This window comes from Staurois parvus, unplaced genomic scaffold (genome assembly GCF_062004578.1).
Source record: "Staurois parvus isolate SC_StPar_1 unplaced genomic scaffold, SC_StPar_1.0 ptg000354l, whole genome shotgun sequence".
NCBI lineage: Eukaryota > Metazoa > Chordata > Amphibia > Anura > Ranidae > Staurois > Staurois parvus.
This window is the reverse complement of record NW_028318150.1, coordinates 459,432-474,290: the sequence shown is the minus strand read 5'-3', so window position 1 is coordinate 474,290 and position 14,859 is coordinate 459,432. Positions and strand designations below refer to the sequence as shown.

Genomic DNA, 14,859 nt, shown 5'->3' with positions numbered 1-14,859 from the left:
CACATTGGGGTAAACGTTCCACAATGGTTAGGTAACCAGGTAAGGTTGACACGAATCACATCAGGATCAGCAGACAGAAACAGTAGGGTACTCAATTAACAATGGGAATTCACACCTAGGAGGCATACAATGGGGAAATTATGTAATGGGAGAAAGACTTCACACCTAGACAGGATAGGCCAACACAACACTTTAATAAAACAGATTACACATAACAGGAGACCCCAGAATCAGGTTGTTTTCTGCCAATTATAATCTGCTCGGAGACTGCTCTTGGAGGGGTTAGAAAGTTTTGTATATAGCTTCCTAAAAACATCACAGCACCTTCCCTCAGTATTCCTCTCAAGAGCCTTCAGCCCTGATGCAAGCAGTGAGCAGGTTCTTGGCAGGAGTTATGCCTTGATAGGTGGGTTTCATCCTGGAAAAGTAGATGTTCCTAGGCACACTACATTTACACAGACAGCCCTAGGTAACATCCACAAGTGATGCTGAGCCTCCATGACTGAAAGATCTACAATCCAGTGAATGGGGTGGGTCAGGGACAGTCAGGTTGGGGAGGAAAGCGCTAGAGGATCCTGGATGTTCCACCTCCAGGAAATGAGATGGTCTAACTGGCTTACTGCATCTTCTAATGCACACTGAAAAGCTCAGTGTGCAGTAAAATTGGAGCAATTTCAGTAGAGGAGAGGAGCCTGCACAGCTGTGTAAGACTGAAGCTTTACCCAACTGATGCAAATTTAGCATCCGTTGACAATATCGCAATGCGATTTTGCAGGGATTTACAGTGTGACCATGTGATGCAGCTTGGCTACGTTTTTAGATATTCTACGAAGCCAAGTTGCAATTTAAAAACTGTACTAAAGTAGAAAAGAACCCTTTTCCAAAATCGCACTGTGCCAAGTTGCATTGATTTGAATGGGCACCATTGAACAGAATGCGATTTTCATGGTCATGAGATTCTGTGCGACTCAGGTCGCATCTGAAATCGTGCTAGTGTGAAACAGAACTTAGTCCAGTATCTACCCATTTAGGTTCATCCTGTTTACACAGCCGTTACTAAAATGTAGCTCTCTCAAGTGAAAAAAAAAAAAAATATATGTTCTATGAAAGCTGCACTCCGCAATACACTGGAAACACAGATGGTTCTTCTAAATGGGAGAAACCTAATATCCTAACAACTGGGGATGACCTCACCAAAAATCAGATCATCATATACAAAATTACTCAAATCAAGTACCACATGGGAATATAACATGAACCCTTCACCCCTTACATAATACATTATTGCATGCAATTATTTTCATCTTAAAATTTGTGATCAGTAAAACATGGCTCATGCAAAAAAGACCTGGCACTTTGAATACCACCTCCAGGGGGGAAAAAAACAAAACATTTATATGGCAGATGGTAATCTTTATTTTAAACACACACGAAACCACTAAATGAAAACTATCCCACCAATGGGAAGAGGAACATCAATGCAGAAAAGTTAGCAAAAAAAAAAATCTGGTTAGAATGGATTAAAGCACATAATTGGTATAAGGCTTCATGTACACGAGCAGCTCTTAAACGTGAGTTTTAGGAGCTTTTATCATTTTTTTTGTCCATGTACACAGGCTTTTAGCAGAGTATAGGAGAAGCAGAGTTTAGATTAGGTTAAACCTCCCTCTTCTGATCACATTCAGGATAGGAACGGTTTGACTGTCGACAGCAGGAAGAAGCATAAAAGCGGAAACTGTGGTACCATGTTTTTGTGTGGTCAGGGTAGGGTCATGTACATGAAGCCTTACTGGGGTTAATGAATAAAACTATTTAGCACAGTCTATGGCCATTTTTAAATATGCAAATTTACTTTATTTCCTCAATACACAGACCATCGCCAAAATGATTACACAGAATGTTTTCCATTCTCAAGACAAGAGTATTTTATCGCCCTTGTCAGGTTTTTTTCTGATCTACATATGCTCAGTGAAAAGTGGAATAAAAGAAATGAAGCCTGGAACTCATCTGCTATCCATACCAAGCTTTAGAAGGACATAAACTTAAAGCACAACTCTGGGAACAAAAAAAAAAAAAAAAAAAAATACCCATGTTATTCCCAGTCCCCAGCTGCCTCCTCTCTCAGCTGCTCCCACCACACTTGTGCCCTATGTACAATACAGTGTTAATAGGGTTGAGGGAGAACTGAAAGGTTAGATTTGAAATCCTGGAGCTGGGCTTAAAAGGGAATATATATATACATATACACACACACACACACACACACACACACACATATACACACACACACATATACACACACACACATATACACACACACACATATACACACACACACATATACACACACACACACATATACACACACACACATATACACACACACACACACACACACATACACACACATATGTGGGTCATAGCAGACACCAACACTCTCTGCCGAGCTTTCAGCGGCAGGGGATAGCTGCAGCTGGGATTGGTGCTACAGCCATCTAGGTAAAATTTTTTTTTTTGTGATTCCCAAACTCCTCTTAAGGGTGCACCCTGCCTCTGATTAGATGAAAGAACCCCAGCAATGGGAGGCTGCCAGCTCCCACAGCTAATCGCAGCCACTTGCAGACTGCTTGCATCCAGTGCCAACCAGTCGCATGCAACTGCTGCATGAGAGACAGCAGACAGCCTCCCATAGCCAACTGCAGGAACAACAACAGGGCATCTAATCGGAGGCAGGGTGCATTTGCAGGTGTGTGTGTGAAAAGGAGGAGAAACAGATTAGGCAAAGTGAGTACAGAGGGTGAAGGTCCATTTTAGAGACCAAACCAACCCAAACTTAAGCAAGCCATAGAAGATGCAATTTTCGTTCCTGCAACCACCCTCCCGCAGTGCTAGTGTTCTACTGGAACGGAGCTTTTATCATGATCACTGCTAGTGGCTATAGCCACTGACAGTAATTGCATTAAAAAAATAATATCTGACCGGCAGTTGCACTGAAGTTGAACAATGAATGAACTTCACTACACGCAGCCTGCCCGTAGGGGGATCAAATCTAATCCAGTCCCCGCTGAACCGGCTGAGATTGGATCCATCTATGGCTGGCTTAAGAGGTGGAAAAACAAGGTATTAGTCTACACTGGTATCCAAGTAATGCAGGGAACTATGGTGCAAGTGCAGGTTGTATCAATCATAAAGCAAGTGTAATTCAGAGACTTTAGTGGAGCAAGGACCAGGATTAGCTTTCCAAGCATTCCACAATGCCTGGTCTCTCAATGATGTCACCATCAGTACTGGCTCACACTTCTAAATTTAAACTTCAGAAGTCAGCAGTTGTGTAATCATTGCATGAGATGGAGACAACTATGCGATATAGCCACACAGTACTTTCATCGCTGCCAAATCAAAAATCTGAAATTCATTAGCGTTCTAATCAGGCCTTTAAATTTCCATTCTGCCTGGAGCTGTGTCCGGAGACAGAACAAGAAGCCAAAGTGTTTAGCAGTATAGAAATCAGTTTTTTCCACTGACACCAGATTTCTTCCTTTTCATGACATTTACCATTACAATACATTCAATCATGGCAATTAACTGACCGCTCTGCATTCCAAAGATCAGTCTTTAAAATTTAAATGCAAACTTGTTTTGTTATGTTGCCATGCAACAGTCTCGTCAGATATTACCAACAGCCATTGCAGAACGCAGCTGTCTGTGCATTGTGTGCTTTGTCACCTTTCATCTACATTCCCATCTCCCTGCTGTCCCAGACACACTGGACTAAAAAGGCGGAATATGATCAACAATATTTGCAGATTGTGCAGTTTAGGAAAATACAGAGCCTCTCATACACAACTCAGTGAAGAATGTATACTTTTAGGTGTTCAAGCACTAGAGCAGGAAGTCTGGGAAGCTCCCATAAAGCTCATATTGGTTAATCAGCTAAATCTATTGGTGGAGGAAGCCATCTGACCTAATCCTACTCTCCATAATACAACAGATGCATGCGGTCAACAGTCAGTATGGGACATGGTAACCCAGGGAAATGTAGGCATACAGTATGAACAACATTTAGATCCCATTCACGGTGGATTTGTATCCAAATTGCAGTAAAACAATCAACATTTGGGTGCCATTTTTAAGGACACCCCAAACATGATGCAATTCTGCTGCAATTATCAAGTGGTAATCACTGGAAAATGCAAGTTTGAACATTGCAAAGCTTGTCACCCAATAAGGAGGTGCTTTCTTGGGCAAACAACGCACATAGGGCAGCCCATTGTAGTGCTTCGGCTGCCGTACGCTTGACACGCGGAAACATGAAAATTATGCTTTAAAAGTCACAAGCGGGAATGCTAGTTCTCGCCAACACAAGATCTGCATGGGGTCTTATACCAGGGGTAGGCAACCTTGGAGAAGTAGAGATATTGGGCAGCACATTGGCTAAATGGTTAGCACTTCCGCCTGGCAGTACTAGGGTTGTTGGTTCGAATCCCAGCCACGGCACCACCTGCCTGGAGTTTGCATGTTCTTCCTGTGCCTGCGTGGGTTTCCTCCCACACTTCAAAGACGTGCTGGTGGGTTAACTGGCCTAGTATGTGTATGTATGAATGCGAGATAGGGCCCTTAGATTGTACACACCTTGAAGGTTAGGGACTGATGTGAATGTACAATATATATGTAAAGCGCTGCATAAGTTGACAGCGCTATAAAAGTATCTGTAATAAATACATTTCAACATGGAAGCGATCAAAGATCACCAGCGTGCTGCACACTAGGAGATTACCTAGCATGGCCCATTAAATAAAAAGGTTTGAAAAAGTGTAGGGAGCGATAGCAAATACTGCTAGTTCAGAGGTATGCAACAACGCATGCAGAGGTCAGTAATATATAATGCAGAGGTCAGTAGTACACAATGCACAGTTTAGGGGTCAGAGAGGAGTAGTAGGCCACTCAGTGGTCAGGAGTAATGAAGCAGCACAAGGGTCAGGAGTATGTAATTCATTAGTAACATTGCAGGAGTCAGTAGTATGTAACAGAGTTCAAAAGGTAAGTAACAGTGCATGATCAGTACTGTGTAAGGGCCCATTCAAACTAGAGCAGTAGCTGGCATTTTTTTCTACACAGGAAGCCAGGTCACCACTAGGGCACATAAACAACAAATGTTTTCCATGTGCCACATTCTCAGTGCCTGTTCACATATATGTGGATTCAGTGCGAACTGAACAGTCCAGTCAGTTTTCTGTGCTGTCCAGCTCAGGTGCAAATTCAGGCTTACTGACTTCTATGGGAACACTTCTGAATTGCACATGTCATCAGTTGTGAACCGGATAAAATCCTGGCCTGATCAAACCCCAACCTGACCTGAACTGCTGAACAACTACTTTGTCAATTACACTGTTCAACAGGTAAAAAGTTTTGGGCATAAAATTAGCTAATCTTACATAATTTTGGGGTGCTGAAAACGAAAATGACCCTAAAAAATGTTGATTGGCTCTAGTTTCCATGATATATTCACCCATCTAATGACGTAAGCCATTCAAAATTATGATGCAACTTCAGCTGCATATTGCGCAATTGATACTGGTGACCAATAGAAAATTGCATGTATACTGAGATGATGCAATATTAGCCTTTAATTGCATCACTTCACTGCATAAAAGCTGCAGTATCTGTAACTGATTGTAGTTAGACAGCGTCTTTACATTTCGTTTTATGCTTATATAGGCTACTCAGTAATGCCTCGAACTTGTGTGAATAAAGCAGATAATTTCTGCTATATCTGCGGTGAAATAACTTTTATCTCACAAAAAAGGAGGATAACAGGAATGATTAAGAAAGCCTACAACTTGTATTTTGGCTGCAAGATAGGAGACCAGGACAAGAGCTGGGCACCACATATATGCTGCAATTCTTGTGGGACGGCACTGGAGCAATGGTTGAATGGAAAAAAGGCATCTATGCCTTTCGCTGTGCCAATGATTTGGAGAGAGCCAACAGATCATGTTAGTAATTGTTACTTTTGTATGGTGCCTCCAATTGTAAAAGGGCTAAATAAGAAGAAAAAGTTATCTGTGCACTATCCAAATATTCCATCGGCAATACGTCCAGTTCCTCATGGAGAGGGGCTACCAATTCCTAAAGCACCAGAATCCTTCGTGGTTGAGTCAAGTGAGGAAGAACCTGAAGCGTGTAGTCACGTGCAGTTGTAAGAGATAGCCCTTTCCTCGAATACAAGAGAAAAGCCAAGAGAAGCAAAACCGACACAAACTGAAGACAAAACTAGTGAGAATCCTAAGTATTAAAATGATTCAACTTAGCTTATGGCTATAATTTTTCTTGGTAATCCTATGCAATATATTATGCCATTTAGGCTTTGTTATGTAGTCAATATCACTTGCTTTATATTTGTGGAAAGACATCTATCTATATAATTATTGTGCATTATGTAGTCATTACTCCTATAGTAGAAAACTTTCCGTTTACAGAAAAACTAGAGCCAATTGACAAATTTCATTGTTATATTTGAACTCAGAATGTGAAATTCATTAAGAAATGGATCCTTTTGTTTCCAAAACTGGCAAAAAATAAAAATTTGTTGAACAGTGTTATCTGTGAAAATGGAGCTTCAATGCGCACTACATGTGGGAATCCAAACTCACTGCAACAGAGTTCAGAGGTACAGAGGTGTGATAAAACACAGGCATGCTGCATCATTGCATGGCACCGCACAGCAAGGAAGACACACCCCGGTGTGGTGCCCTTTAATGTTTAAGAAAAAAAAAAAAACCCACACGGCCAGACCTGATGAGCAACTTGCTTTTTTTTCCTGTTGTCACTTTTCTGTTTTTACTTCAATGGGCTACCTGCAAGAAACACAGTAAATAGCCCCTGACTGTTTTAGGGGGCAGTAAAGATCACGCACTTTCCTTTTTGAGTACAGAACCACAAACCATGTGGCTTGCCGATGCAAGGGGGTGCCATTAAGAACTAATGGCACCCCAGCAGGTCTGCTAAAGAACAATGCGTTTCTCTGCGTGCCAGGAGCGCACACCAGCCTGTATGTGTTCCCAAGCTGCAGAGATGTGAACCCAGCCTAGCACACAGTAGCCCTGGTCAATCAATTCCTCCTCTCAAGAAGCTGCCACCATAATGCAAAATAAAAGGTTAATGTCACTGGCAGGTATACACTATGTATTGAAGGCAGTAGCCCTATACAATGCCACCTTAGCAATGAGGACCCCTCATTACAGCCTGCAGCCTCCTGTGCCACTGAGCCCCAGCAGCTAGCCATTTTGCAGCATGTGACTCATCTGGTTCACCAGAACCTACTGCTGCTGCTTTAACACAGACATTGCCAAGTTTGTAGTGCTGGCTGGGAGGGACTCTTATGTACACCTGAAATGCATTAGAATTAGGATCCGAAAAACTAGTGGACATTCATGGTTCACACTATCACGGGTGGCTGCAGGTGCGGGAATCACAGCACTGCCCACACCCGTAACCACCTGCAGACAAAACGCGCTGCTGTTTAAAAAGGTGCGTGGCTGCCATTCATTCTTAAGGCTACCCCCAGACATCTCAAACCACAGTGCATTTGCAGGTGCCGCAGGGAAATCACATAGTGCATAAGCAAGTCCCATGATTAAAGGCCATGAGCTGTTGTGAATGAACTACAAGTCCAGTCCACCGCCAGACATAAATCGATCAATGCGCAGTTCACTACATTTGTAGTTCATTGACACTTCCTCCAGTTCTCCAACTGAAAACCCATACTTTTTGTAGGGGCAGGGAGTTTGAGTAAGTCTGCAGGAACCAGGCATTGAATCTGTGATCCACTGATCACAAGTGCAATGCTTTGCAGGCTTGCCAAGAAAAAAAAAAAAATGAATGTTCATTTAAAAAAAAAAAAAAAAAAGAAAAAAAAAAAAAGGTTAATTTTAAGGTGGACTGAGGTTTTAAGGTGGTTGTAAAGGCTCAAGGATTTGTACCTCAGTGCCCCCTCTTACCTAAGCCCCCTCCCAATCCAGCGATGTGCACTGGAGTCTAAGCTATCCCGGGGCTCCCTCTCCTTATTGGAGGTCAATCACAGCCAGTGACAGCTAATGAGGAGAGAGGGAGCCGCGGCTTGGCCTTGCCGCATGTGTGAATGGACACAGGGAGCAGCGGCTTGGGAGCATGCATTCTCAGGTGCCCCCTTAGCAAACTGCTTGCTGTGGGGGGCACCCGACAGGAGGGAGGGGGCAGGAAGGCCGGCAGGGGACCCAAGAAGAAGAGGATGGTCTGGGCTGCTCTGTGCAAAACCACTGCACACAGCAGGTAAGTATGACATGTTATTTGTAAAAGCTTACTTTTTTTTTTTATAATCACTTTAAATAACTCTGGAATACATGTCCCATAATGCATTGCAGCAATGCACATGGGGGGGGAGAACGACAGTCTTTGGTGTTGAGAATTATGCTGCCATATCACACTCTTCTAGACCATTAGTGTATAAAACACTTACAACATATGCATAAAAAAAAAAAAAAAAAAAAAAAAAAAAAGGACAAAGCACTCACCTTAGGTCTGAAGTTTGTTGTAGGTCCAACATATTCATGCTGAGCTTTGACCGTTCCCCAGGGATGGTGAATTTTAAAGCACTCATTACAATAGCTAGCGCTGCAATCCAGGCAGCTTTTAGTGGACTCTTGAACTGGAGGTTTACAAAGGTCACACATGATCGCAGTGGCAGCACGAGCTGCCTGGCGATAGCGTTCTACAATAGTCTCCAAGGTAAAGTTCCTAAAGAGCCCATGGATCCCGCGCTCTCCAAGGTCCACATCGTGTAAACATCCAGGACATGATAAAGTTGTGATCTTGGGAGTCAGTGAATTGCGTTTAGAACCTACAGGACACAAGGACAGATTACTGGGAGACAATACAGCTCTGATTCTCTTAAGTGGAAAAAAGCAGAAAGTGGACTTATACAGTTCATAAATGTCTTCAGTCTATTAAATGATTATCAGTATTTAAAAAGCATATCAGCACATTTAAAAGCCAGCAAATTTTTTTTTAGCAGAAGCTGGGCTTTTCAATTGTATAAACTCTTCTTCTAAAAAGCAAGAAACCCCGTTCTAGTGCTTTCTGATTTACCACTTCTGCAGAATAAATACTCCATACATTACATACAAAAACTTCCATTTGGATTAAAGCAATATTTCATAGCATGCTAGTATATATCCAAGAATTGCTTCTAACAGGCAAATGTAGTAAGCAGAAAACATACTAGGTACATTAGGAGAAAAAAAAATATTTCCAACGCCTGTCAGGGTATTGCTGCTATGACTCCAGCTGTGAACAATTAGTACAGCCAGCTACCCAAACTGACTACTGGTACTGTAGGGGAATGGTTAAAAAACAACTACCTGGGCTAATTCCCTGCGACAGAAAAATCCAGCATTCTACAGGTATCATCCAGTGGGTTGATCCCCCAAAGAATGGCATCAGCACAGTTCTGGTGCCAATATCCCAAGGTGGAGCCAGCGATGGCTCTGGCTCAGACACTGAGCATCTCACCTCACCAGTTACACCTGGAAAGCCACCACTGGCCACCAATGTTAGGGGGCATTTTCCCTCACTTTGACCAAATGTAAGGTTGACCAATGTAATACCCATTTTCTCTGTAAGGATTAGCAGGTTTCAAATTCTTAAAATAGGTTTTTTCACCAGTGCTGTTGCAAACTAGAGGGAATCAATTATAATCAGGGGTAGGCAACATTAAAGAGGTAGAGATCTACCTGAACAACATGGGAGAAGTAAAGATCACCGGGAACACAGGGTCGCCTCCTCACACCCAATTTAAAAAACTTCTAATTGCCATACTACGGTGTCGAAATCGCATGCATTGCACAGCAATCATGGGTTTAAAATCAGGTGGTGAGGAGATCACATATCTGCACCTGCGATGTGGGAAAACTGCAGCACATTAGTATGAATGCAGCCTTATATTCTACCAAGTGCATTGCTGCAAACTGATTTGAAGATCTTCTTTCCTGCTGCTGGCAGAATTCTGGAGACTGCTAGTTGGGACAGGAGCCAGCACTACAGAGGAGGCATCGGCTTATGCGGCTCTTGGGCCTTATAGCTCAAACTTTACAAGTAGTCCCTCTCTGCTTGAGGCTCTGGGATGGTAGGTCAGCAAGCACAGGTAATGATCTACCAGTCAGCTGGCCGCAATCTGATTGCTAACCCCCGATTTATATAAATGGCCACCATGGCAATTGACAGCCAAGTACAATAAACAAACATATCTAGGTGCTGCAATATAAGAGCAATAAAGAGCTTACAATAGCTTACACAGTTACTGTTATACGGAATAGCAAGTAGGATGGCAGGAGTCACCAAGTTATAATTGAGAAGTTATTACTCCCTTAGGGGTTATGGAGGTGGCAGCACCAACACAACTGGGGTCTGCTCACCTTCTTACAGTGAGTAGACGGCTTTCATGTAGAAGTCATCTGATCACTTCTGCATATACAGTATGTGTCCCCACCCCCAACCACTATGTCCCAGGGGTTACCTGTCCCTCCTGGGTGATATCCAGTAGATGTCAGAATGGAAAGTGGTTGAGATCAGCAAATACCCAGTCACTAATCTCCCCTCCAAAGGATGAATCTGGAAGCACTCAGCTCTGAGCCCTTCCAGGTTCAGAGCTGTCAATCTGCAACTGCACTGGCCAGGAAAAGAACTGACTGAGCACAGACTGCTTCAGCTGAGTGCAGGAGTGACATAAGCGGTTTATTAGACCCCCTGATGCATCTTGAAAGAGCCTGTCACCTGCACTATGCTATAAGCTTCTAAGCCCTCTTGTAGTAGCATAAAAAGCACACAAGGTTTTTTAATAAATACCCAAAATTTTCACCATCCCCAGGTACACACAGATACAAACCCAAGCATGTGCACTGTGTGCACACGCATGCAAAAATCAAAAGCATCACACACATACTAGGGATTGTTTTATAAGCAAGAGTGAAACTAATTCTAATGCCATCATTCACTGTTACTTTCAACCGATTAGCTGTAAAGGCTTTTAAAGCATTACCTATTGACAATTGTGTGCCATAGTTCTTCTCGCCACTTCACGAATGTGTAATTCTAAGATTTGACATATTTGGTATTTACTCCATGCAACCTCAACTTTTTTTTTTGTAAAATTTAAAAGGCATTTTGCGTTTGTATGATTTTCAGCAAATAAAAAAAAATAAATAAAATTTAAAGACTACATTAAAATCTGCAGGACAAACATTGTCTGACAGAAAAACTGCAGCTGCCATCAATTTATTCTACAGGGTCTCTGCTTTTAGAAAATATACATTAGAAGGGGTGGTGGTTAGTAAATCTTCAGGCACCATATGTGCATTTTTAACGTGTGCAAAAAATAAACAAAAATAAAAAGCACTGGTATTGAAAGGGTTTAAAAAGGAGAGAGCTGATAGAAAATGAACACAAGACAGTAGGAGAGAGATAAATTGGGGAGCTGAAAGACAGACGTGTCATCTGTATGGAAGTGTCAGAAATTAAATTAGCTGGTCAAGATCATGAATCATAGGCAGTACAGTGGCTAAATGATTAGCATTTCTGCCTGGCAGTACTAGGGTCGTTGGTTCGAAACCCAGCCACAGCACCACCTGCCTGAAGTTTGCATGTTCTCCGTGTGGGTTTCCTCCGGGTACTCTGGTGTCCTCCCACACTCCAAAGACATGCTGGTAGGTTAATTGAATCCTGTCTAAATTGGCCCTAGTATGTGTATGAATGTGAGTTAGGGACCTTAGATTGTACGCCCTTTGAGGGTTAGGGACTGATGTGAATGTATAATATATATGTAAAGCGCTGCGTAAATTGACGGCTCTATACAAGTACCTGAAATAAATAAATAGCTGGAGAACAGAACTGTTCAAATACACAAATGGGGGTGAGGAAAGGAAGCAAAGTGGGAATGAAAAGCCTAAAAGTCCATCCAGGAAGTGAAAAGATCCAAGGGAGTTAAAGACTGTTGATACCTAGGAAGGGGAGGCTATGGAATAGAAAAGATAAGCCAGCCGTGTCAAAGAGACGACAAGTCATGCATAATGAAGTGGGCTTTAGATTCTAAATTCAGAAGTCTTTGGCAACTTTGGTAAGGGCACCTTCAGTGGAATGCCTGGGGCACAATCTAAAGTGAGGAACAGAAGTATTTGAACATCCTGCGATCGTGCAAGTTCTCCCACTTAGAAATCATGGAGGGGTCTGAAATTCACATTGTTGGTGCATTCCCACTCTAACAGAATTAAAAAAAAAAAAAATTCAGGAAATCACATTGTATGATTTTTAAAGAATTTATTTGTCTTGCACTGCTGAACATATTTGAACACCTGAAAAAATCAGTGTTAGTATTTGGTACAGAAGCCTTTGTTTGCAATTAGAGGTCAAACGTTTCCTGTAGTTCTTGACCAGGTTTGCACACACTGCAACAGGGATTTTGGCCCACTCCTCCACACAGATCTCCTCTAGATCTGTCAGGTTTCGGGGCTCTCGCTGAGTAACACGGAGTTTCAGCTCCCTCCAAAGATGTTCTATTGGATTTAGGTCTGGAGACTGGCTAGACCACTCCAGAACCTTGATATGCTTCTTACGGAGCCACTCCTTGGTTATCCTGGCTGTGTGCTTCGGGTCGTTATGTTGGAAAACCCAACCACGACCCATCTTCAATGCTCTGAGGGAAGGAGGTTGTTGCTCAAAATCTCACAATAAATGGCCCCATTCATCCTCTCAATACCGTGCAGGCATCCTGTCCCCTTCGCAGAAAAGCACCCCCAAAGCATGATGTTACCACCCACATGCTTCACAGTAGGGATGGTGTTCTTGGGATGCAACTCATCCTTTTTCCTCCAAACACGACGAGTGAAGTTTAGACCAAAAAGTTCAACTTTGGTCTTATCTGACCACATGACTTTCTCCCTTGCCTCCTCTGGATCATCCAGATGGTCATTGGCAAACTTCAGACGGGTCTGGACATGTGATGACTTGAACAGGGGAACCTTCTGTACAATGCATGATTTGAAACCATGACAGCGTAGTGTTCTACCGACAGTGACCTTTGAAACTGTGGTCCCAGCTCTCCATGTCATTGACAAGCTCCTCCCTTGTAGTTCTGGGCTGATTCCTCACCTTTCTTATCAGTGATGCCCCACGAGGTGAGATCTTGCATGGAGCCCCAGTCTGACAGTCGTCTTTAGCCTCTTCCATTTTCTAACAATTGCTCCAACAGTTGATCTATTTTCACCAAGCTGCTTGGCAATTGCACCGTAGCCCTTTCCAGCCTTGTGGAGGTCCACAATTTTGTCTCTGGTGTCTTTTGACAGCTCTTTGGTCTTTCCCATGGTAGTAGTTGGCATCTGACTGACTGTGGGGTGGACAGGTGTCTTTAAAGAGCTCAGACAGGTGCAACTAAGTTAGATTAATGAGTGGAGTAGAGGTGGACTTTTTAAAGGCACAGTAACAGGTCTTTGAGAGCCAGAATTCTTGCTGTTTCTTAGGTGTTCAAATACTTATGTTCAGCAGTGCACAACAAATAAATTCTTTAAAAATCATACAATGTGATTTCCTAAAAATTTTCTCTTTTTAAATTCTGTCTGAGTGGGAATGCACCAACAATGTGAATTTCAGACCCCTCCATGATTTCTAAGTGGGAGAACTTGCAAAATCGCAGGGTTTTCAAATACTTCTGTTCCTCGCTGTAAGTCAAATCCAGACCCATCTCCATAGCAGTATTTCTTGTTTACACCCCTTTTATGGATTACTAGCAAAAAACGATACAAAAACAAACACCTCTGTGTACTACAGTATTCTCAAACTGTCCTGAGGTAATCCTGGAAAGTCAGTCTTGAAGATATGTTCCATTGAAAAATACTACATGCTGGAAGTCTGGCGTACTTACAGTACAGAACAAACTGCACAGCAAGACAAAAAAAAAACAAAAAACACAAAACAAAACAAAAAAAAAAAAAAACAGACAGACATTTACACATTGAATATAAAACACAAGTTGCCCATTATAAAAGATGAATATCTGTCATGCAAACTTTTCTATGTAGTAAAATGATCAACAAAAAGGTCTAACTGATTTTTTTAACAATGCATTTTTATGCAATTTGGTGAATTCTAACCCAGGTTTTGCGGAACCTCTTTTATATATAGACAACTTGTACCTTACATTGTTACATTTACTAGGATTAGAACATGAAACCAAATGGTGTTCAAAACATTAAAATGCATGCAAACGTGAAAAAGTGATGTACATAAACGTGGACACCAATCCATAATATCAAGGCAGCATATTTTCATTCTGTTGGAAGCCATTCCATGAGGCATGAAATTATTGTACGCTGAAATGTACACACAGACACTGACCCCAAATAATTAATGAATGGTAGCAAATGACAAATGGCATCACATATGTATATTGTGTTAATGCATGAAAATGTGGGAATGTAGATCACCTGATCTAACGTAAAATAGGCAATCCAATCTTTTAGACAAAATGTTTTGACAAAGAAGATCCTCAAGGAATATCTAATGGACTGCACATGTGTGGTTTTGTGTATGGCAGAAATTCTTGACAGTATGGAGAAAAAAAAAAAAAAAAGTTTGCTCAGAAAGGAGCCGAAATAACCCACCTGTCCAGGTCCCTTTTCAAATGCTGTCTTGGTCATCCAAGTATCCTGCCAATTACTAGAAAACCCCCACACAGTTCTCAACTAGGGTGCATGTGGCTCTCTGCTCCACTTCTAGTAGTTCCCTACATCCTCTCACCAGCCACCGGTCACCTTTTGAAGTGCTGCAATAGAG

General features: G+C 42.1%; 1 protein-coding gene across 3 annotated transcripts in view; it reads right to left on the bottom strand.

Annotated features, from left to right (window-relative positions):
- Positions 1-14,859, bottom strand: part of TRIM36 (tripartite motif containing 36) — a 145,355-nt gene that overhangs the window by 27,369 nt on the left and 103,127 nt on the right. For all 3 annotated transcript variants that reach the window (XM_089684726.1, XM_089684723.1, XM_089684725.1), the window contains one exon: positions 8,553-8,878. In XM_089684726.1, coding sequence (XP_089540852.1) covers positions 8,553-8,878 — 326 coding nt within the window. The remainder of the gene's footprint in view (positions 1-8,552; positions 8,879-14,859) is intronic.